At 41.6% G+C, this 24,941-nt stretch overlaps 2 protein-coding genes across 2 annotated transcripts; both read right to left on the bottom strand.

The window, feature by feature from the left end:
* Positions 1–225: 225 nt before the first annotated feature.
* On the bottom strand, positions 226–4,117 carry LOC146752498 (kinesin-like protein KIF20B). Its single transcript, XM_085531867.1, has 2 exons — positions 3,875–4,117; positions 226–1,433 (listed from the first exon to the last, which is right to left on the bottom strand). Exon 2 carries the CDS (start codon positions 1,375–1,377, stop codon positions 226–228), a length of 1,152 nt encoding a protein of 383 aa, XP_085387993.1. The 5' UTR covers positions 1,378–1,433; positions 3,875–4,117.
* A 4,628-nt stretch (positions 4,118–8,745) lies between these two features.
* On the bottom strand, positions 8,746–13,180 carry LOC146752497 (obscurin-like). Its single transcript, XM_085531888.1, has 7 exons — positions 13,176–13,180; positions 12,406–12,425; positions 12,101–12,367; positions 11,626–11,890; positions 10,375–10,641; positions 9,470–9,739; positions 8,746–8,833 (listed from the first exon to the last, which is right to left on the bottom strand). The coding sequence occupies exons 1-5, from the start codon at positions 13,178–13,180 to the stop codon at positions 10,608–10,610; spliced, it is 591 nt and encodes a 196-aa protein (XP_085388014.1). The 3' UTR covers positions 8,746–8,833; positions 9,470–9,739; positions 10,375–10,607.
* Between the last annotated feature and the right edge of the window lie 11,761 nt (positions 13,181–24,941).

Raw genomic sequence — 24,941 nt, 5'->3', positions numbered from 1 at the left:
ATTCTGAGGGATGTACAACAAAACCACCAGAAATCCCCATATTATTCTTTATTTCCTTGCACACTCCTGTTTTCCCTTGGAACTCAAGTAGCATACCAAAGCATCCTAAAGTAGTAGTTTGGCCACTGATAAGCATGCAAATGCGTTAAGTCGAAGGGATGTTCCCATTAACTATTTTTAACTCTAGTTCATTCTCAAAGGGCTCTAAGTTAACTCAGTGGTTACTTACGATTCTATACGTTGCACTTTCTCCATTTCACTCTTTTCCTTTTCCCAAAGAGAATGTTTCATCTGCTCCAAGCTGTTTTTCAGCTGCATAACTTCTTGAATCAGATTTGCTTCTTTGCTACTTAACTCTTCAAACTTTTTGTCTGCATTTGCAGACATCTCCTGCAGAGTTGCTGTAACTGTCTCCAGATTAACAATAATAGATTCTTTTTCTTTAAGTAATTCATTGAGTTTTGACACATTGTCTTCCATTGTCTTGTAAGCCTCCAGGCGATATTCAAGCTCTCTTATTTTTACCTCACAGTTGGCAACTTCCTCCTGAAATTGTGCAATCACTCTCTGATCTTCTGCAGTCTTTTCTTCAAACTCCTGAGTTTTCTTTTCTATTTGCTCATGTAACTGATTCACAAGATCTTCTTCCTGACTAGTGTGAGTTGTAATCTCACATAGCTTCATTACAAGTTGACGATTATGATTTTCAGCATTATTCAGTCTCGCCTTTAGGTTTTCATTGTCTTGAAGCAGTGCTTTGATGTGCTGACTTTTTTGTGAGGAAACATCAACAATACTTCTGCATACTTCCCAAATCCTTTCAAGACTATAGTTAAAGGAGAGGTCCTGCACAAGATCTGAGATGGAAGAAGTCTGTGACTGAATGCATGCAGAACTAATTTGAGATGTCCCTGTCTCATCTTTTTCAGAGTCTGAGGAATCCTTTACACTCACAAAGTGAGTACCAATGGCGTGAAACTCTAAGTGACATTTGTATAATTCATCTAATTTGGTCCGCATTTCTTTTACTTGTGACACTTTATCAATTATATATTCTTTGGCAACTTCTATGTTGTTAGTTAGTTGGGCATTTTTGTTTTCAAGTGTCATATTTATAGATTTCTGTTCATCCAGTTCAGAAGCAATTCCCCGATAGTCAGCTTGACCCTGCAGAATTTGTTCACGGAGGGCATCAGCTGTTTCTTCAGAAAAAGAAAGCTGAATACGCAGGCTTGTTTCCTGCTTACTGAAGTCTTCTTTTTTATTTTTTTCTCTGCTGCATTGTTCTTCAAGCAGAGCTAAATGATGTTCCAAGATTTCAGTTCTTTCCCTCAGTGCTAGTACTTCCTTTCGGTATGTGGAGCACTTTTGTTTCATGTGTTCAATTGTCCTTTGCTCTACAGTGTTCTTTTTCTTTCTCTCATTTACAACTACTGTAAAACAAACAAACAAACAAACAAACAAACAAAAAAGGGAAAAGGAATGTAGCTCAGATTGATTAAAATCATTATTACATAGCAGTTCACAACACCAAGTAGCAACTTCTAAGTGAAAAACTGTCGTAATATGCAAGCCATGCCCTCACATCACATAGTATTTGATACTAGTGAAGGAATTCAAGTCCTCTGAACACGTAATCAGGTGCCTCAGATTTCTATACAGAATTAACAGCAACAGGTTTTCAGTCTGGAAGAACACTTTTACCATGGCACTACTCAAACCTTCCACTCCACACCAGTAGAAAATCTAATTAGATTTAAGAAACATGGGAACGAGATAGATAATTCACAGCTATATTCTTTCTATCTTCCGTGCTTCAGCAATCCCTATAAAGCAGCCAGGAATCACTCCATCTACATCTAAATGGTAGATAAACAGTTCTCTAAGAAATTTCATTCCAACTCACAGTCCTCTTACTTTCAAAAGAAAGATAAAACCCTGGACAAGTTGATCTCTTAAGTGTTGATATCTGTCTCTCTTATTCAGTTGATCTCTAAACAAAATATGAGGATTCCTACTTCTGTCCACACTTACTCTTTTGCATATAAAGTTCACTCATAAAGTTGTACAAATTTGCAGATTCAAGTTTCCATAAATATTCCATTAGCTTGGGGCTGTTTTTTTCTCTAACTGGTGAGCAATTAGCTAAAATCACATGCATTTTCTTTCTATCAAAAGCAACTTCTGCTGTATTTCATCATTGCTTTAGAATCCAGTTATGTCCATTCCATAATATGCATACTTTAAGTATTAAAAAAAATAAATATAAGTCAAGACTTACTAGGGATTGGGTCACCACAACAATATATTCAATGGAGATTCTTGTACAGTCCTTTTATTACTACAATGCAGAATTTTATAGTGCCCACGTGCAGCCTGCATTACATACAGATTCACATGTACTGCATGGAAACAGCCTCTTAACTCATCTAAGGAGTTTTATATACAGCCCTCAACTGATTTAAAAGTCATACTGAAGAAACAGCAGTGGCATATTCCACCCCAAACCAGGTTTTGGGTTTTGACTGCTCACCCAGCAACACTAGTGAGGGGAATATGATTTATAAGTAATCTAAACACTTTATGCTGAAAACAACAAGCAAGCACTAAAGCAAGATAAAAAGGACTAGGGAGAAGATGTGTAATGTTCAGTCTAGAAGCTCCTTACAGAGGAAGTAGGGAAAAAGCATTATTACAGAGCATAGGAAACAAGACCTAAAAGCTCAGAGAATGGTGTAAATACCCTGAACTTTAAGCTGAGATAACCTAGCATCTCCTAAAACACTTTTGCTCGTGCTACTTATATAACTAATTCTACAAAAGAACCAGCACAACATACCTGTGCTCATTGTTCTACTGTGTATATTTAACATAGCTAAAGAATATATATTAAGCGGTTTTTGAAATTGGACGCTATTAATACTCACAAATAGAAGAAAATTTTAACATGATTGAATACTCAGTACTTCTTAACAGAAAACTTCATGCTGACATTGTGACTATCAGCTACCCATTTTAATTCCTATGTGGAGCATTGCTGTCATTAATTTTTAAATGAGAGCTTTGGTCATATGATTAGAACAAACCCACTACTATTTGGAGTATGGAGGAGTCCACATCCCTCCCTCAGTCTCTGGTAAGATGCTTATATGTGATGCCATTCAGTGGTCACATTAGGATTCAATATTTATGCCAAATAAAGGCAGCAGGGACAAATCATCCAAGAACAGCATCTCATCCAAAGAAGGCCTTGACTTTCTCCCTTGCACATATTTTGCAAGAGGAATACAAGAAAGGAAGGGAATACAGCTAAGTTTTAGATTTTCCCTTCTACATTGTATATGCCTTCCGTAATTCTAGGAACACTGATGCTCAGCTGTGCCCAGAAGTGAAGTTAAATGCATCAGAGCTTATCCAAACCATTTTGCTCAAATATTGCCCATGAGCGAGCAATTAGCAGGTCGTCAACAATTTTGATAGTTGCTTCAGGAAAAACAAAACAAACAAACAAAAAAAAGCACTTGAGCAGCTGATGCTACTCAGAAGATCAGCAACAGCAGTTGAAACAATCCTAAATAAACTGCTTTAAAACTATTACCAAATCTGCAAGTGCATCAACAGATGAGGAAAAAGCAGCAAAAAGGAAAAAAATAGTGCAAAAAACTTTTATTCTTAAGCATTCAAAAATGAACAGCATAGGACCTTCTGAAAAAGGGATATTTACATAACAGTTACTTCTATTTACAGTTTAACACAGTGGCTTTTCTCCTTATACCATAAGGTACGCGCTTCACAGCCTTTTGCTTCCTATCCGGAATAGGAAGCAATTTATTGTTTTGGAAGACACCCTGTTCACGGATGGAAGAAACTGTACCTTTCTTTGAAGGTGGCTCTTCCACAGTAGGCTTATCTTCATCATTACTGCGCTTTCTTCCCACTTCCAACTCAGTTTTCTCTTGTTTCAGTGCTTTAACTGAAAGCACTGAAAATTGGCTGCTTTCAGTTCCTTTATTAGTGTTCTCTTCTGCCGGTTCTGCTTTAATGGTAGTTAAATGGTAGGTAGTCTTTTCCTGTATTGATATAAGATCAGTTACATTGAAGCTTAACAAAAGGAGCACTCAAGTCTCAGTAATCTTCTGTAGGCAAATATTTACACAAAACCATACAGCTAAAATATTTACCCAGTGACTCTATAGACATCAGTTACAAATCTCAATAGCAGACAGAACAAGTACACCTTCAGATAATGACAAGTGCAATACTCGGTAGAGTATACAAGGGAAAGCAAGAGCCTAGCAGGTTACAAAGTAAAAGACTTGCACACAATCAAGAGTTTACCAGTTTATCAAAGAATTTCCTGTTTCCAAGAAGTCAACAAAATTACAAACATGGTCAAAGAGCAAATGGTCAGCTCTCATACAAGTTCATCACATCACACTTCTGCTAAGCTGCTAAAATCACTTTCATCGTGACAGATATAATCCAACCTTAAAGCTTAGTCAGCTCTGTCACGCATATTTTAGATTGTGTCCTTGACCACAAGTGAAGCTTCCTTACTTACAAGATGACGATTGTTAAGCCATGCTGGCACTGCCAAGGACTGATTATTCATCTTTAGTAACTTATGAAAAGAAAAGCCTCAGAAGTGTTCAGGCCACACAATCTCACAGATAGAGTTGGAGCCTTGTTCTTGGAAGAAGTAATAGGTGAGGACATGACTACTCATCACAGTCAGCTTTAATACCATGGAAATACTAAGTTGCAGTGATGCAGACAGTCAAAGACTAAGAAGGGTCAAGTTGCTAAGCTTACAAGGTTAGAGATCTGAGTGACAGAATTAACTATAAATGTTTTCAGAGCTACTTCAGGCTACTAAACATCAAAAAAATGAACAAAAACCACCAGAAGTGGTATGCACACATACTTAAGCTAGTCTTCACATATTCAGTAGCTCGCAGTACATTAGTCAGGATAAAGTTTTATGGACTGCATAGAACGTGGAGATATCCTGAGCATTCATAGCATTTTAAGCTACCACAAGTTGGTATTAAAACAATTTTACACAACATCTTCTTGATAAAGTTACCTCAGTTGCTTCTTTAAGTTGCTCAACAGACTCATCCAATTTAATCATCTGCATTTCAAAGTCTGTAACACACAGAAAAGGTTGTATTACATAAGTAGCCAATAGATAGTTTATTAAGTAATCAATTTTTCCAGATATTCTAACGTTTAGGTAGCTTTTGAACAGATTAATTAATTTGCATGTGGTCTTCACTTATTGGGAGTGATTCAAAAGTTTTCTATATTTCTTGGAATGAAAACATTGCATCAACAAGACATAAAGAAGAGTAGAGATTACAATATAAAAGTAAAAATCAAGATATAGACATTTAACCCCATACTTACGAAAGCGTAAAGCTGCTAGTTGCAGTTTAAAGGAGAGGGGGGGAAAAAGAAAAGAAATAACCAAAAACCGTGGAATTGCTGAACCTGAATATACACAAGGAACAAACTATCACTTATCTACAGGCTATGGTTCCAAAGGTAGAACATCTCCTCTAATTCCTACTCAAACTGGTTATTTCTCTTTTAGATTCATGAACTATTTCTGTCTTTTACCTTTCACATCGCATAACTCACCTTTGTTCTTCTGCATCAGCTCTTCTTCAATTTTAAGTAGTTTGGTGTTTTTCTCTGTTAGCTCTTCTTTGGTCTCCATCAGTTCAAAGTTAGTTTTCTCCAGCTGCTTTTCAAACCAGCCAATATCTTCCTTCGGGTCCTCCAGGGATACAATGGAACTATGTGCTGCCTCAGTTTGCTCTTTAATATCCATGACATCATAATGCACAGAATCAAGAATGCCCTCAGGATCAACACAGGTGTCAGGCACTATGCTATGTTCTCCACCCTGAAACGTAATTTATAATCAGTTAAAACTGGTGAATAGCTGACTACATAATAGCTGTTATTTCTACAGATAGTCTGGATAGCCACTATGAAGACAGCCATACAAGAAGTTTTTAATTTCAGCTTCAAAACCCACCTCAGAAATTCACATACAACATGACAGTGATTCGTATGGGGGGAAGATAAGTGGCATTCTAGTAACAGCTAATATATTTTATAGTATTTGATGACCACACTCCCTTTTTTTTTTCTTTTTTTTTTTTTGTTTTTTTAAATATTACCCCAGATTGATCTCCTTCAAATTTAACGTACAAGTTCGGACTCCCCTTTTCTTTGTATACAGCGTAAATTTTCATTTTGTGTTACAGAAACAAGGAAAACGCCCAAATTCCCAAAGCTTTCTGAAACTGTTCTTAAGGCTCAGCAACTATTCCTGCTAGATGAAGAATAGATGTATCTTGCTCATCATACAGCAACACAGCATGCACTTCTTTGTAAACAGCCTTGTGTTTCTATAAGATGTGCCCATAACATTTAAATAGTAAAAAGGAAAATATTTAAGAAAAAAAAAAGGAAAATATTTAAGAAAAAAAAAAGAAAAATACCAGGGTGTCATGGTTTAATAATTTTGTAATTTTGCTATCAGTATTCCACATCATAACGTCATATAAAGCATGAATAATTTTACTGCTCCCGAACACTTGCAGTATATTGTTGATATTGTCGTGTGGGGCCATACAGCAGCAGAGATTTTCAAGAAAAGAAAACAGATAATCCAAATTCTTTTGCAAGCTGGTTTTGCCATTAAGCGCAGCAAGGTGAAGGGGTCTGCCCAGGAAATCCAGTTCTTAGGTGTAAAATGGCAAGATGGGCATCGACACATCCCAGCAGATGTGATTGAAAAAATCACTGCTATGTCTCCTCCCACCAACAAGACAGAGACCCAATCTTTTCTGGGAGTAGTGGGCTTTTGGAGAATGCATGTCCCAAACTACAGCCACATAGTGAGCCCCCTCTATCAGGTAACACGGAAGAAGAATAATTTCTCATGGGGTCCTGAGCAGCAGCAGGCTTTTGAGCAGAGAAAACAAGAGATAGCCCGTGCCGTGGCCTTGGGGCCAGTACGGACGGGACAGGATGTAAAGAACATCCTCTACACTGCTGCTGGAGAGAAAGGTCCCACTTGGAGTTTGTGGCAAAGAGCTTTAGGAGAAACCCAAGGCCAACCCCCGGGACTTTGGAGTCGAGCATATAAAGGGTCTGAGGAGTGCTACACTCCAACTGAGAAGGAGATCTTAGCCATGTACGAGGGGGTTTGGGCTGCTTCTGAAGTAGTTGGGACAGAGGTTCAGCTCCTTCTAACACCTCGCTTGCCTGTGGCCCCCCTGTCACGGACACAGGTAGATTTTTGTTTAAACCGTGACAACTACCCAGAATGCAGCATAAGGGAATTTTTGCCTAGAACTCTGGAGGACTATTTGTAACTCAGAAAGGTCAGAGATAGAAAGTTCACACTGATTTCTGGGTCACCAGCCTCACCGTACATCAGCATTTTTGGTTTTTAAATGATACATAAAGTTCTCAATGGCACTGCTCTAGTCGGTAGTTCTTTCCCTTTCCGTGCAGCTTGCTCTGTGCATGGCTTGTGAACCGCTATTCAGGCCAGACAGCTGCAGCCCCAAAGACCTGCCATAAATGTACAAATTCTGTCTTGGTAGTGGAGAAACAGGATGCGCAGTCATATGGCTCTCACACATACCTTGTACAACCAGCTTGGCTCTGGACTGGGCATCACCAATGTCACAGGTGTACACGTCACTGTCACTTTTCTCCAGATTTTTTATGCTCAGCTGCAGGTCTCGTCCTTTCTGTGCCCTCTTGTATTTCCTGCCAGCCCTGAGCTCAGCAATGCCTTTCCTCCATATGACGAAGGATGCGGCTTTCTCGCTCTGACATGTAAAAAGTGCACTTCCACTTTCTTCAATTTTCAGATCTGAAAGTTCCTTGATAAAGTAATTAGGTTTTTCTGGAAGGAAAAAAAAAAAAGGATGAGGGTGTAGGACAAAGGGATTTGTTACCCCAACAAGTCCCAAGCATACAGAGGTGTCCTGAATCTCCTTTGCCTTCATTTCAGAATATCACATAGAGATGCAAAGAGTCTAAGAAGACCACAGAGTCCACCCATTTACATAGGTTTGATAATTCCAGTAGATATCTGGAAAATTCAATACCATTATACATGCGCTGGTAGGATCTCATCTGATAAACTGCATATAGTTTGGATTACACATATTCAATATAGACTAATTCAGATTGCCATCTTTTCTTGGCTCACTAACACCCAAGATCATAGAATCATAGAATGATCACAGAATCATAGAGTGGCCTGAGTAGAAAAGGACCTCAAAGAACATCTAGTTTCAAACCCCCTCCAAGGGGTCACCAACCACCAGATCAGGCTGCCCAGATCCACATCACACTGGAGAATCATTCAGTTTCCAGATTATTTTAAGGAAAAGATTTTAATCCATCATATTTTCTGAAAACTAAGAATTGATCCTGCTCAAGGAAACAGAAGAGAAAAACATCACCCACAGGCTGCAGATATTTACCTCGACTTCTCTACATGCCATCCCCAGTGTGCTTTTCAACTCACCTTGCACAGTGACCCTGGCTTTTGTTATGGAGTCCTCTGTCTCACAGGGGTACTCCCCACTGTCCTTGGCAGTAGAGTCATGGATGATCAGAATGGCCCCAGTTCCCTCCTGCTGCAAGTCGTACTTCTGGCTTTTTCTGATTGCTTTGCCATCCTTGTACCACCTGATGTTCAAATCCGGTTTTGACAGCTCACAGCTCAGGCTGATGTCCTGCCCTGCTGCTGCTGTCTTATCCTCCAGCTGTTTTGAAACCTCAGTAGGTTTTCCTGGAAGAAAACATTGCTTTTTGAGTAACATACACTTAGGATAGGATGCCTTTCTCAAAATACATGCATCTACATGCTGGAGATAAGTTAGAGAGGCACTTGCAACAGACGCCATCCTACAGCCAGCAGTAATCTGCAAAGTACAGACAATAGAATTCCAGGCACCATTAATTCTCTCTTAAATCTACCCAATTGAGGATGCTGAACCATGTCTGAAAACTGCCTCTCTCTTCTCTCCACTCATCACACTGGGAGCCTCGGATGATGCTCTCAGATGCACATGCTCTAGATAGGAATTTGTTGTACAGCTAGATGGTGTGAAGGCCATCCCTTCAGCTTATACTTAGAGGATATTTGCTCCCACAGTTCCCTCAACAGATCATTCCTGATTTACTGTTAATGGAACAAGCTGTAGTGAGATGCCCATTTCCAACACTACCCCAAGTGCTTTGGGTAGTTCTCACATTTGTGTAAAATGTTTTGTCCTTTTACTTATTTTTAAGAGAAATTCTCAGTGCTTCGAGGTTCAAGTAGAAGGTTGCTATTCACTTTAACCATATTATGAGTTAGCTCTCACGACAATCTTATCAGAGGACAGTGGAAGGAATCAGACCCCAGAATCTCCCATCTCATTACCTTTCACAGACAGAGAGGCTTTGGAGGTTAGACCACGGGCAGTAAAATCGACTTCCTCAGTGTCAGTAGGAGTCACACTTTTGATAAGGAGAGTATATTTCCGACTCACGTTAGAAGCTTTAAATCGCCCACCACTTTCCACTCTGCTTCCAGTCAGTGTCCAGTTGAACTCATCAATGCTTTCATGGGACAGAATGCATTCAAAAGTACAATCTTCTCCCTCCTGGATTTCAGTGTTTTTCAGCCGTTTGGTAATGCCACTATTCAGCTCTGGAAGGTAAGAGATAGGTTAGTATGAGGTTTATATGGAGAAAAGGCATTTGTGACTGACATGAGTAGCAGTACTGGTGTTTTAACTCAGGATTTGCAGAACATGGCTGCATTCCTTACTGATGTATTCTCTAAGACATTCTCCACTCAGAATTACCAGAAAGCTATAAAAAAAAAAGAGACGTAAATCTCTTGTCTTTGCTCTGGAAGAACTACAATTAGAGCAGCTCAGTCCATGGAGCAGAATGAAGATTCAATGAGCTACAGAGGGAACAACCTAACAGAGAGGACAACACTAGGATGCTGCGTGAGAAAAAGGGTTTTGCCTATGACAAGAAATTAAATGTTTCTATTAGCTAATTTGTTACCATCCTACCCCTACACCATTTCTCCATTTTAGGGATGTTTAGAAACGAAATATTTCCAGGACATTCTTCATGTGTTTGGTGATTTTCATGGCAAAATGAGATACATTTACATCAAAAGCAATGGGAATTTTCCAGACATCACTGTGCTAAATTGCAGTAATACACTTCTATTGTAGAAACTAGTAAGGCTCGTGGGGGAATAGGTGTAAGACATAGTGACCACACTGAATGTGCTTTCAGCACTCCTTTACTTTCCACAGTACTTACCCTGAAAGCCGACCTTTGATTTGGCAACATCATTGCCAATATCACAGGTATAGAAACCTGCATCTGACATCTCCAGGTCATGGATAAGGGGACATAGGGTCTTCCCAGACTGTACCAGCTCATACTTGTTGCCAGAAGTGAGCAGAACACCGTCCTTCTTCCACACTGGTTTGACCTTCTCTTTAGAGACTTTGCATTCCAATTTAATCACACCCCGCTCCTCACCAAAAACATCATCCAAGGACTTCATGAAGACAGCAGGCTTCTCTGCCATTAAAAAGGCAAAACAGAACAATGTGATACAGAAGTTGAGACATTTCCAGTTGCTTTCAGAATTTTAAAGAGGGATAAATAAATCTTTACCAGTACTGATGACATCAATATAGAACCTAAAGTGGTTTCATGTCTGTTGACTGAATGCACTTTATGGAATTCTGAACTAATCAGTAGGAGAATACAGGGAACAGGAGGGACAGCCTGCATTGCTGTGGGTGGGACTGATATCATATGAAGTAATTGGGATGCAGCTCTTCTAAAGCTGGAGAGCTGGCATTGCCCTCACATGGAGCAGAGCTCATACAGCAGGCCACAGGATTAAGAGGATAAGCTGCTGAACACTTTTGCTTTTCCTGTTTTATTGACTCCTTTTATCTATCTTCTATTTCACACATCAGATGTTTATACTGGGGAAAAAACTTCCACCAAATGCAAAAGAAAGGAGAAAGAGGAAATCCTTCAAACTCTGAGCGCATAGAGTAAAAGAGCTTAATTGCTGGGGAGAGCAGATTAGAATCACAGTACCCTTAGAATTGGAGGAGACCCTTAAAGGCCATCTAGCCCAGCTCCCCTGCAATAAAAAGGGACATTCTCAGCTAGATCAGGTTGCTCACAGCCTGGTCATTAGTCATCCCAGAGGCAAAACACACATTGAATGATCTCTCCCTGCAGTCATAAATCCTTGGAGACAACAGCATTGACACGGCATGTTACTGAAGCAGTAAAAGAAATTGCTCTTGTAACTCTCCTTGTGCTAAATAAAATGATGATAAAAAGCAACGGAATGCTTTGGCAGGACACCAAAACCATCCTCCTTCGTTGATATCTGCTGCAATGGAACCTTCCACTGGAAGAAAGCCTCTGATGACTTGTCACCCCAGAGAGGTGAGCTTTAGAAGCAGGATTGCTGCACAATAGAAAGAACTGGAGCTCCTTAGCATCTCTTACATCCAGGAGGGGTGTGATCAGACCCACCTCTCACCTTCAGGTGCGCTTTCTGACACCTTGTCTGACTTCACTGTCACTGTGCCAGCATCCTCAGGCTTAACCTGCTTCATTGTCAGTGTGCAGCAATTGCCAACGTTCTTGATGTCATTGTAATTGTTGGTGTAAAGGAGGTTGCCATTCAGGAACCATTCCACGTCCTCGTCATCATGGGACAGCTCGCAGGAGAAGACAGCAGAGCTCTCTTCTTCAATTTCCACATCCTGCAGGTGCTTTGTTACTTCTACATTGCAGGCTGTGGGGAAACAAGGTGAACTGTTACCACTGTTACTATAAATCATACTGGGATGTGGTAGAATGGTAGGACTAGATGATCTTTGTGTAATCTTCTCAGTGAACATTACACGTTTATAAAGTTAGCAGGAGAGAATGGCAGAAATCAACCCCAAGAAGAGAAATCTGAGGTGAAATAGGACATGGAAGAGGCCACCCTCCCTGCTCATACCTTCAGCTGTCAGCGTGGCCTCAGTCTCTGCAATTCCTGCCTTGCACTTGTACACACCAGCATCATCGGGCTTCAGCTTCAGAATCTTGAGCTCTGCTGAATGCTTATCCCTCTTGATCTTGTACTTCTCAGAGGGCTTGATGAGTGTGTGACCCTTGAACCATTTCACAATTTTTGGAGAAGGCCTGAAGTCACAGGACAGGATGACAGAATGACGTTCCAAAGCTGTCTTGTCCTCCAACTTCCTGGTGATTTCTATATGGTAATCTGCAAAGCAGGGGTGGAAGAGAAGAAAGGATGAGGACAATTGGAAGAAGAGGAAAGTCTCTTGCGTGTATTCCATTCCAATTAATGTCAAGTTCACAATGGTTCTTTGAACCACTCTAAAGATAAAACAAACGATTGTCTATAGGGAATGCCATTGACTACATTTCTATAAAGTAATACTGTATATTATCTACCAAATGAAAGGTCCAGCTCTTGTTCTGTGCTTATTAAATTGCTCCCAATTGTTGAGGCTTTTATTCAAATAAGAGTGAGTTGAAAATATAACAAGTACTATAGGATGTGAATGGAGACTCTTACGCTGGGGACAACAGCAGATAAAAAGCCTGGAAGTTTCTTTCAGATGAAATCAATGACAAACTGCATCAAATTTAGGTGCTACCAAACTTAAACTTGTCTAGTTCAGAAATACAATTAATTTCACCTGATCTGACTTCTTTGGTATAGCCAAGGACAAAACCACAGCTCTTTAGATCTGAATAGTAAGCACATCACAACTATTCAAACAGATCTTTTATTGAGATGCAGCTGTCTCATTTAGTGTCCAACGACTTTGAACTGGAAATGGAGCAGACACTCCAGACACACACACAATATTTCAAAGACCCCAGTGAAGGAAGACTGTACGTTAATTAATTCTTCATCTTTATGATGTAAACCAAGCCAGGATATGTTACCTCTGACAAGCAGATTGGCTGTGGATTTTGATTTGCCAATTGAGAACTGAATGGTGCTTGTCATATCAGTGGTGGTTTTCGGTATGGTCAGCCGGTGGATGGTGCCTTCTTGCTGCATAATCAAGTTTCTGTCAGCCTGTTAGACTTCCCCACGTAGGAATACCACTTGGGAGGTTTCACAGAAGGAATGGATATCTCGCATTCAAATTTGGCTTCTTCAGGCTCAGTCACATCCTCATCACACAGCTCCTTTACTAGATTAATGGATTGCTCTTTAAGAAGGATGGAACAAGAGAAAGCAGAGATTTAGAAGGAATGTAAATAACCCTTACATTATCACCCTACTTACTCACGTCAGCATTACTGCACATGAACACTACACCTATCAGCTCAGAATGCCTTAAAACATCATTAAAAAATAATAGAAAGAAAGGAATGTTGTTAAGAAGTCAGACAATAAGACTGACAACCTGAAAAGAGCCCAGATCTTCTGATTCCCAGTCCAACATCTAAATCAAACCATGACCTTCCCATCCCAATATCAAACTCCTCGCATTACGAAATGGAAAAGAGGTTCATTGAAACACGGACATTGATAACTACTTTGGTTAAATACAGCAACTTAGCTCTGAACAACAAGTTTTCTCCTAGTAAAGGTCTCTGTAGCTCAAATGTAATGACTCTACTTAGGAGAAATTCATTTTCCAGGATGTTCTTGCCCTAATAATGGTAACAGTGGCAAAGCTGGGGACTGAACTCTTGAGTAGTGTGCTAACTCAAATGTCTCCCTTTTCTTTATCACACTTAACATCATATATATACCCTAACATTGTATATATTTAAAAAAAAAACAAAAACAACCCTGTGCTCTTTTCAAACAGCAAGAGAAAATGAAGAAAAGGTCAAGCTATGTTTTTTATCCCTCAATGTTCAAACACAAATCTGAAGTCTAAACGTAGAAAATCAACCTCCTAAGAAAATAATCTGTTTTACTTAGCAAAAGTAAATTCCAAAAGAGAAGCTGGATATTTTGTGGGCAGAAAGGTAGGTAGGTAGGAGTTTTTATTTCTGTGAAAGGTCCTAGTGGTGTTTAACTTCCTTGACATTAAAGCAAAGGATGTTAGCTCGTTTATAACATAAGATAATTTAATCAAAATCGTCATCAGAAGCATAATTACCTTTAACTGTAAGATGGGCACAAGATTCACGAGATTCTGCCTTTTCTGCTACAGATTTTATTTCTGCTGCATCCTTGACTTGGACACGTGTGTAAGTCAGCGAGTAGCTCTTTCCTGAAGCAAAGAACCACAGAGTCACTAAGGCTGGAAAAGACCACTAAGGTCATCTAGTCCAACCGCCAGCTCATCCCTACCAAACTGTGCTCTTGAGAGCAAACCCACAACTACACTTGGCTTCCTTGAGCAAAGAGCTCTGAGGCACATGGCCAGGCTGAGCATCATCCATCTGGTTTCACAGCATCACTGCCTGTTCTCTCATGTCAATGAAACCACCCATTCCCCCATGTCCACATCCCCACCAAAGTGTAATCTAAACATGGCTTCTACAAGGACTGACCAAATGTGGCCGCCGTCACCTTCAAAGTACCTGATACAGAAGGATCACACTCACTGTCAGACAAAACCTCTTTGGAGAGGTGAACTGACTGCCGTGTTCACCCCCACGTTGGAAATAACTGCACTCATTTCCTACCTGCTCCCAGCAGTGTGGGATGGTGGGATAGCATCACACTTCCCACACTAAGCATCCCACCATGTCACTTGTTCCACCCTAACCTCAGTCCCAAAACAAAAGGGGAACTCCCTTCTGAACCCTCTTCACTTCATTTCAGATGTCTTATATGCCTGATCTCCAACCCACCCCCCACTCAGGAGAAAGATCCCCCTCTTACACCCTACCATCTTGCCGCATTCTGATGTTGTCATCAGCCTTCAGCTTGTTGTCATCTTTGTACCACTGGGTCTGAACCTCATCGTGTGAAATCTCACAGACAAAAGATGCACTCCCATATTCATTCACTTCCACATCTTCCAGTGGTTTAACAATCTTGATATCTCCAGCTGTGAAACAGTAGAGATATATTTGTCAGGATATTTCCAGAACTGAGTGCAGCATCTTTTCCTTACACATATTTGCATAGAAAATAAGTAGGATTATGTTTTATTCTAAACCATCATCCATTCCTGAGTCATTTCTCTCTTCAACACAGTCAATGCATTATTGCCCTTGAACGTAAAGATAGACTTACTAGCTACAGTGGAGCTCCCTGCAAACAGTTTTCATGGAAACCAGAATCTCATTTATTCTAAAACCTTTCAAGCAAAATTAAGGGTAGAAAAACAATAGAACTGACTGAATCTTTAAGGTCATTTAGTTCCAGTCCCCCTGCTATAGGCAGGGACACCTCCCTCCAGACCAACTCTCCTCCTCAGGGTCAAGGCTTCTCTCAAATCATTCTCCTCTAAGCCTGTGCCTGTGCTTGGGATTGCCCTGACCCAGGTGCAGGGCCTTGGACTTGGCCACACTCAAGTTCATGAGGCTGCCAAGGGCCCACCTCTCCAGCCTGTCCAGGTCCCTCTGGGTAGCATCCCTTCCCTCTAGCACATCAACAGCACCGCTCAGCTTGGTGTCATCTGCAAACTTGCTGAGGCTGCATTTGATTCCACTGTCCATGTTGCCTACAAAAATGTTAAATAACACTGGTCCCAACACCACCCTCCACCTGGACACTGAGCTATTGACTGCAGCTCTCTGAGTGTGACCATCCAGACAGTTCCCTATCCTGCAACTGGTCCATCCATCAAAACCATTTTTCTCCACTTTGGTGACCAGGATGTCATGCAGGACGGGATCAAATGCTCTGCACAAGTCCAAGTAGATGTTGTCAGTTGCTCTCCCATTATCCACTGATGCTGTTACTCCATCATGAAAGGCCACCAAGTTTGTCAGGCATGGCTTGAATTTGAGGAAGCCATATTGGTTACCACCAATCCCCTCATCTTCATTTTCCAAACTATGCCAAGGAGAACTAGACAGAACTCTATAATGTCGTGTCACTACAAACCTGTCTGAATCATTGGCTTCTCTGCATGCTCATCACTAGTCTCTCCTTAGCTTGTGTACCCACAATGTATGGGGAATGTCAGCCACAAATCTTACCTAGGGGACATCTTTGCTTCAAAGTCCCTTGAACATCACACAATCCTTTTTAACTGTCCAGGTCTGCACTTCTTTATGTCAGAATCAGACCATATTTCTGTGCTGCTATTTCCCTTTCCTTCTGAAGGGCCTGGATACAACTTGGATTAACCTCAGGAGCAGAGTTCCTGCATAAAACAGCCAGTACTGAAACAGCAACCCAGCCTGGTTGCAGACTGAGAGAGAAAATGAGAGTTCACCACCTGTGAATAATGAGACTTCTCTTATTTCCCTGGGAAGTAATGTCCACTTTTTTACTTTGACAGAGCTCCTTCCCATCCTAGAAGGGAAAATATCAAGTCAAATCTACATTAGTCCTTCCATCTCTGCACTGGGCAAAGGCAGCCTTCAGATCTATGCTTAATTCACCCAATTCCCTAGAATTAATGGAACTGTACTTACTGGAACATATGCTGAAGCTTAAGCACAGTGCAGTGTTTTCAACATGTAGGAATGGCTATAGAACATGCATAAATTCTGGCTGACCTATGACAGCTTAAAGCACTGCGGAGGACTGTTAACAAGCCCGTTTGGACATCACCTTGAATAAATGACGTTATCCTCAAGTAAGGGAAGGAACAGCTGAGCACCGGGGAGGTACACAAAGGGCCAGAGCAAATTCTCACACTGTCAGGTGCAAAGAAAACTGAGATTTCACCCTAAAACCCAGTTCACAACAAGGCTACAAAATCCTGGCTGAGAATTTCTGAATGCTCACCAGTTGTTTCCAGCTCGAAGGTCATCTTCTGGCCAGCAGCCTCGCAGATGTATTCTCCAGCATCTTTCTTCTCCAGCTGCTCCACAACCAGACGCCGTGTTTTGCCCACAGATTCCATTCTGAACTTTCTGGAGGAGGCAAGCAGTCTTCCATCCTTGAACCATTTTACTCCAGTTGGATCCTGTGCTACTTCACAGCTGAGGGAGGCACTTGCTGCCAGGGCAGCACTCACCTCTTTCTGCACCTTCTCCTGGTTTATAAACACAGGTTTTGGCTCTGAGGGAAGAAAAGAAAAACAGAAGGACTGAAATGAGACCAACTTGCTGGTTTGTATGTACAGGTTGGAACAGGTTTAGGTTACCGCTTGTGCCCAAACTAATAGCCTTCACTAGAGAATATCAGCTCTTCTGTTGAAACAAAGTGTCAAATCTAGGCAAGAAAGAACCTAGGAACTGAAGTAACCAAGAGTCCTTGAACACCAGTCCCATGGTTGCAAGTCACTATGCAAACATATTGAACCCAAAAGAACATCTGACCTGCAGGCAACCAAAACCTGAGTTCCTTTTACTTAAGACCCACTGTGAAACATCAAAACACATAAACATGTGATAGTCAAACCACTGGCTGCCTTTTCATGACCCAGAACAGTACTCCTGGCTTCCTGAACAGACTCCTCATGGCCTCTACCATTGCCACAACTGTGACTGTCAAAGGCACAAAGGAAATATGCTCACCAACGCAGTCCTTTGTTCTTTGTGTGTGATTTGCAGATATCTATCTTACTTTGAGCTCTGGGAATAGTCAGCTCTACCAGGTCTCTTACTGTGAGTAGCAGACTCACCTATCCAGATGCAGCCTCCAACATAAAGGCATAGTAAAAAGGCAGTGTACTACTAGGAGAAGTTCCTGCTTCTCCTGCCATGAAAGGCTGCACGTACAACATGCACTCCAGCCTCACTGCACATACTTATCTTAGTCAAATGTTTCGGTGAACAAGAATTACAGTTTGGGATCTCAGGCACAGGAGAGATTTGAATAATATCTTGAATATTGCTTCCATTGTACATATATCAGTAATTATTATTCTACAGACAGACTGAAACAGGTCTTTGTGCCATACTAAATCCAAATACTTGCTACAAACCCAGGCAGTCAAGTATAGGGAAAAAACTCAGCACAGACTACTGCACCTGGATCACTGTATAATAGAAACTAGATTTTACTTTACTGTTCTCTGCTGTATTTCAGACAACACCTTTCTTACTTGTGACATGAATCTTGAAGGTGAGTTTCTGGCCAGCAGCCTCGCAGCTGTACTCCCCTGCATCTTTCTTCTCCACCTGGCTCACCACCAGCCGACGCTGTTTGCCCTCTGACTCAGCCTTGAACTTCTTGCTCCAGGTGATCAGTTTCCCCTCCTTGTACCACTTCACCTCCGTCTTCTCCTGGGCCACCTCGCAGCTCAGCGTGGCATTTTCTGTTGGTGCAGCCTTCACCTCCTTCTGCACCTTCTCCTTGTTGATAAAAGCATCCACTGCTTCTGGAATTTAAGGCAAACAGGCACATTTAAGACATGAATCTTTTCTACACAGCCTTCCCCAAATGCCCAAATTAGTCTTTGGACTGTACCGTTGAGGACAGCTTTCCCACTCACATTTCCTGACAGTGCTATGAACTGAATGCCAACATCTGAACTATATCAATTGCCAGTGAAGAACTTCCTCCCTGCCAGACCAAAACAGCTTAGATAGCCCTAAACTTGTTTTCATTTCCACCAGTATCATGTTCCAAAATCTTCAAAAATTAAAAAACACCCCTTTCCCCACTGTCCAGCAGCACACCAGCATACGCAGTCATTGAAAAGTCTGTTTCATACACGGGGACAGGCATTACATTGTCCAAACAAGCTGACAGCTGTAAGTTGCTTTGCCAGCAAAAGCCAGGTGAGGGTCAAGGTTAAATTCTGTTTGTGATTAAGTCATAGTGAGGAAATGTATTTTTCTCACCTACTTATTTCTGAAAAAAGTTCTAATATCTCCTGAGTTTTCAGAGGCAGTAATAAAATGGTTTCCCCTATGGAATCATAGAACGGTTTGGGTATAGAAGGAAGCTTTAAAGATCATCCAGTCCAACCTCTTGCCGTGGTCAGAGACATCATTCACTAAATGAGGCTGGCCAGGGTCCCCATCCAGCCTGGCCTTGGACACTCCAGTGATGAGTCACCCACAACCTTCACTGGACAATCTGTTCCAGTGTATCACCACCCTCATCATAAAGAACTTTTCTCATGTCCAAACTGAGTCTACCCTCTTCACTTTTGAAACCATTGCCCTTTGTTATGTTGCTACAGACCCTGGTAAAAAGCCTTTTTCCACTTTCTTATCAGACTCTCCTAATAAATAGAACGCCTGTCTTCCCCCAATTTCTGGAAAGAAAAGCACCAGCTTGAAGCCTTTCTATTTTTAAGCATTTCTTTTGTACCTGCTATAGGGAAGAAAACAAACGAAAATACGGGAAAACCTTTTTAGTTGCAGGTTTCTTTAATTTAATAGAAACCACCAATGCCGCCTTCTAGCACTGTGACCAAATGCTGTCTCTGAGACTATTTAGGAAGAAGCATTTGCAGGGGTGTGCTTGTGCCCTGAAGATATCTTTAATATTCTTTAATTTCCCCTGTAATTATTGACTTCTCATTTTGCTATCATTGCATCTACTTGAGATCCCCAGGGAAATTCCCCAATTATTTCCAGCCTGTCTTAAGCTGAGGCTACCCAAGTCCTTTGCGTTCATAGCTTCAGAAGGAAACAGAAAGTACACGAATTAAACAGAATTTAAGCACCGTCTACATCACTGAATGCTGGGGTTGAATGTGTTAAACCACTTAACTTTCCCTTCCTTCTTTGTTGGGGGCTTCAATACAGTCGAATACATTTCTCTCACCTGTGACATGAATCTTGAAGGTGAGTTTCTGGCCGGCAGCCTCGCAGCTGTACTCCCCTGCATACTTTCTTCTCCACCTGGCTCACCACCAGCCGATGCTGTTTGCCCTCTGACTCCACCTTGAACTTCTTGCTCGAGGTGATCAGTTTCCCCTCCTTGTACCACTTCACCTCCGTCTTCTCCTGGGCCACCTCGCAGCTCAGCGTGGCATTTTGAGTCAATACAGCCTTCACCTCCTTTTGTACCTTGTCCTTGTTTGTAAACACATCTTCTTTCTCTGCAGGGACATCACAACAGTCACACCGTTTTGCTGTAGTCTGCTGCAGAGATTACTCCAGTTCACCATTTTCACTATACTTGCCCTTCACAGGGAGCATCGTGATGCCTCATTAAGACAGGAAAATGCATTCCCCTCTATTTTGCCTTGGGAAATGATAGGCGTATCATATCATATCATATCATATCATATCATATCATATCATATCATATCATATCATATCATATCATATCATATCATATCATATCATAAATCTAAACATTTCGCAGTCTGATAGCAGATTTGGACATGAGATTTAGAACACCTGCATGCACTGCTGAACCTCCTCCCTTCTCTTTTTTTCTTCTGATGTCTCTCTACATTTCCAGTAAATCAGAAGGGAATGGCCCTCTAGAACAGGTTGCCCAAGGAGACTGTGGATGCTCCATCCCTGCAGGCATTCAAGGCCAGGCTGGATGTGGTTCTGGGCAGCCTGGGCTGCTGCTTGGCAACCCTGCACATAGGAAGAAGGGGGTTGGAACTGGATGAGCACTGTGGGGCTTTGCAACCCAGGCCATTTATGAGTCTGATTAGTGGCATTTTCCACCTAATTGTGTCATTAAAATTTTGTAACCAGATCTCTTCAAACACCTCCCCTTTTCTCACTCCTTGCATGCCTGGTGTGCTCTTGCACTGTAACCCTGCAGACACCAGCTGACTACAAGAGCTGCACAAGTTACCCTCCTTGCCTATTGTTTGTTGCAGTAATTCATTCCTGGATGGAAAAGCACATGTAGAAAAGTGTTGCTATGACACTAGATGACAAAGAAAGTCCTATAGCCAAAATGTTTTGCACCAGAGAGGCTGTCAGTTGATCCTCCAAATGCAAGACACACCAAATGAAGCGTTCCTTTATCTCTGGGATTCCAAGCATTTTCTCACCTCTGACTTTCACTTGGAATGTTGCTTTGTCATCTTTTGTTTCACAGCTGTAGCTCCCTTGGTCTTTCAGGGTCACATTTTTGACCATGAGCTTGCGGTGCGTCCCCTGGGAGATGATGGTTGTCCTCTGGTCCTGCTTCACCTCTGTTTGATCTTTCTTCCATACGACAGCTCTGCTTGCAGCTGACACCTCACACACCAGCTCCAGGTCTTCAGAAGGACTGACTGATATTTCTGGAGTCGTTTTGGACTTGCTGACAAAATTAATGGCTTCATCTGAAGAAAAAAAGAGGAAGTGGTTTACATCCTGACTCAGGCTTATTCAGCACAGCATGAAGATACAGTTGGAACTGATTATAATGTCTCTGCTCATTACATCTGGGGGATCGAGCTTCACCTCTGGAGGTACTCACATACAAACGTGTGCTTGATTCTCCTGTGTAAGGAAAGAGTAAGTTCTATGCAGACAGTTCTTATTTCCTTTAATCAATTCTGTATTCTGCACATGTTCTTCTAAAGCTAAAATGAAGGCAGCTAAGTAACCTGTTTGCAATACATGAACAAACCTATTCAACACCTTGTCTCTAAGCTAACAAGCAGCGTTTGATGAGCACATCAGTATTTCATGCCCTTCATTCCATCCACACAGAACCTGCCTGAGGAGCAAGCTGATGGCTGCCAGCTACAGGCAGACCTAGCTTAGTCTTGCATTTCTTAGAGCAACAACTGTTGCTTTCAGTCACTGAATATACCAAGGCCAATTGCTATGACAGGCACATTTATGGCATCAGTGAACAAATAATTCGTTAAAAATTGTAATAGACAGGAGCCATCTATTCTTTTAAAACTAGGTGACCAAAGAACAACAGTCCTTCTAGAGTCAAGCTTTAAAGAACTAACAGCACCAATCAATATCACGTAGATTGATTACTTCCCTGCCCTAAGACCATCTTGTGACCATTTGGTGCTCCTAATTAAGCCCTCTTGATGGCATTTTGTCTGAGCCATGTGACATTTTGTGATAGGAGTTACTGCTAGTGTTCCCTTCACCCTACACCAAAGTAGGAGGTATCCATTCTCAGGGAATCATGCAGGCTTCCTCTGTATTTGATGCTCAGAGACAGCCCCAGAACTTTTTAAATCTTAGCTTAGCTCTCATCCAATAATGTTCATCAAACAGTGCAACTTGTCCTTTGGGGATGCCTTTGTTCTGCATCAACCAGTTCCAACGGAGTCTTCTTGGCTTGTTTTAGATCAGTTTTTCAACAGATAAAGCCAGGGTCTTTGAATTACAAAGTGAAATTGCAGAATGCATGATTCTCAACCAAACAGAACAGGAGGTGGGATGCAGGGTGAATACCTGAGCCAACACCACCTGCAAGAATCCTTCAATATCTTAGGAATCTCTAGCCATCCCAAATCCAGTGTTGTGCTTGATCTATCATCTCTGCTGAGTTTTTAGCTAGCTGATGGTGAGCATCATGGTGGTGATGGGTGAGCAGTCGGACTAGAGGGTCTTAATCAACCTTAAAGATCCTGTGATCAGAGGAACGTGAATGTGCTGTTAAAGGTCACAAGCGCTGCGCTGCAGCATGAGCATACACAGCGAAAGGCTTTCAGTAGAGCTTCAGTTCATAAATGAGGACTGGGTTATGGAAAATAGGCTCAAGATATAAAACAGAAAACAGATCTTAACGCCAGGTTCTGTGAATGCAGCCAGCTGAATTTCACAGATATTGAATTTCAATGACAATTTCTTGTGTTATTTTACCCTCCAGCTCCACCCTGAACAGGAACATGTCAGTGACAAGCATTACTCCTCCAGGCTTGACCTGACAGTGCTTTACTTGCACTATGAGCTAATGGCTGTACTTACAGCACCTCAGGGAGACACCTCAGAGATCACAGTGTCCTTCGGGTACAGCAGGAGACACTCAACTCTCCAAATGTGGAGTTTAATTTGTCCAAAGAGGAGACAGGATTCCCATGCTAATAACATAGGACCCTTTCAGTCATAGGTTTAAAGATGATGTAAGTGCTGATGCAATACATGAACTAGACGAATGAAGCCCAGATGTCAGGGCTCAAGTCGTGACTCCAGCCCCAGCTGGAGCTAAGGCTGTCTTGAATTCATCACAACACAGTTACATTATTTGCTCATACTGTGGATTTGCATAGGGACAACAGGAAGGTCAGAATTGCTTCAATAGAGCTATGCAATCTTTGTCCTAAATACTGGAAACCCACAGCGTTGGACAAATAAAATGAATTAAGTCTGAAGTGCTTTACATGGATTGTGAACCTATGTTTGCCTCACAAACTTACCTGAGACTTTCCAATCAAAAATCAGAGTGTCATCTCCAATTGTGTAGATGTATGTTCCCTCGTCTTCTTTCGTTACAGCTGAAGCCACAAGCTTATGCAGTTTCCCTTTACCTTCCATTGTGAATTTCTTACTGGTTGTGATTTCTTTGCCATTTTTGTACCACTTCACCATGACATTGGCTTCAGAGGTCTCAGAAACAAATTCAGCTTGTTTTCCAGCAATGGCCCTGATAACTCCTCCAGTTGTCTCTTTGATTACAAAGTTTGCCAGTGCTGAAACAAAATATGAAGACACAAAATACATATGATGGTAAAGAACTGCAGGGACATTGGTGACCATGAGGCATTCATTTATCATAAGATCAAACGTGCACGTTTAATCCTAGTTCTAATTGCTAGATTCTAATTCAGAAGCTGGCAAATTGGCAGCTTTTATAAACCACGTACCAGATTACCTTATCTCCACAAGTTGAAGGACATACACTGTACAGGGGACAGAGCCAAAGGAAGAAGCCCAAGGCTTCAAGAAAATGTCTAAAATAGAAAAAATGAGGAAAGAATTGGAACAAGCAAACTAGAAGGAAATCAATGGAGGGTGTTCTATTACTGCACTGTAACCCCCTGGCAAACAAATCGAGCCTAAAAGATGGAGATATCACTTAGGACTGAAAAGAAAAACAGAATTCCTTTATGGAAATTAATTGGAGTGCAAAAGTTAGATGATGAAACTGGCCCCTATTAACACACAGTGGAATAATTGACTTCAAAGATTCAAAATCTCACCACTGTCTTAGCCAAAAGTTTAAGCCTAAGGCCACGGTCCTATTTTACTCCGGGTAATGGAGTTTGTTTTCCAATGTCTTGTTAACATATCATTTCAAAACAGCGCACACAACTGAGTTGGGTCTGTTGAGACAGTGCAGTCAGAGCTGCTAAAATCAAAGTCTGGATTATGCATGCATTTGTTCTGCAGTTCCAAGAACACGCATGTATATTACAAATTCAACAACGTTCTACAGAATGCCTGTATTTAGGAGCTCGAGAGCCAGCTGATGGACACGGGGATGACTGAGATCCTGTCAATACATTTAACTCCATCCTATCATACAGTCAAATTTCATTCATTTTTTCAGGAACTGTCTCTTATCATTGTAGTCCCGTCACCACTGCTGGATGTGAGCCCAACCACACAAAAGCAGCTGCTGGTTTTCACTGCAGATACTGCAGTAAGGAGGAACAGCCTCCGGACTGGACCAGCTGAGCGTGGCCCTACCAGGATTTGCTCCAAAGGTCTTATTACCAGTAGTGCTTCCTGCTGAAATACATGGGGGTCCTCCTTTGATTCCAACCCCAACCCACCCCACCATGCCCCCTGATAACATCCATCAGGGCCACATCTCGACAGCTCCTGAACACCTCCAGGGATCCCACCACCTCCCTGGGCAGCCTGTGCCAGTTAATTCTGTGGGCAGACCTGCCAGT

The sequence above is a fragment of the Coturnix japonica genome, unplaced genomic scaffold, assembly GCF_054131305.1.
Source record: "Coturnix japonica strain WE unplaced genomic scaffold, WE-NBRP24 Scf045, whole genome shotgun sequence".
NCBI lineage: Eukaryota > Metazoa > Chordata > Aves > Galliformes > Phasianidae > Coturnix > Coturnix japonica.
The sequence above is the reverse complement of the archived record's forward strand: the minus strand, read 5'-3'. Positions and strand labels throughout refer to the sequence as shown.

Excerpts from the sequence above, each read along its gene's own strand:
- LOC146752498 (XM_085531867.1), bottom strand. The coding sequence starts at position 1,377 with ATGAAACAAAAGTGCTCCACATACCGAAAGGAAGTACTAGCACTGAGG.
- LOC146752497 (XM_085531888.1), bottom strand. Across the intron at positions 12,368-12,405 it reads ACTTTCCTCTTCTTCCAATT|ATTACCATATAGAAATCACC; the intron begins GTCCTCATCCTT and ends CCTGCTTTGCAG. Across the intron at positions 11,891-12,100 it reads GGCCACGCTGACAGCTGAAG|CCTGCAATGTAGAAGTAACA; the intron begins GTATGAGCAGGG and ends GTTTCCCCACAG.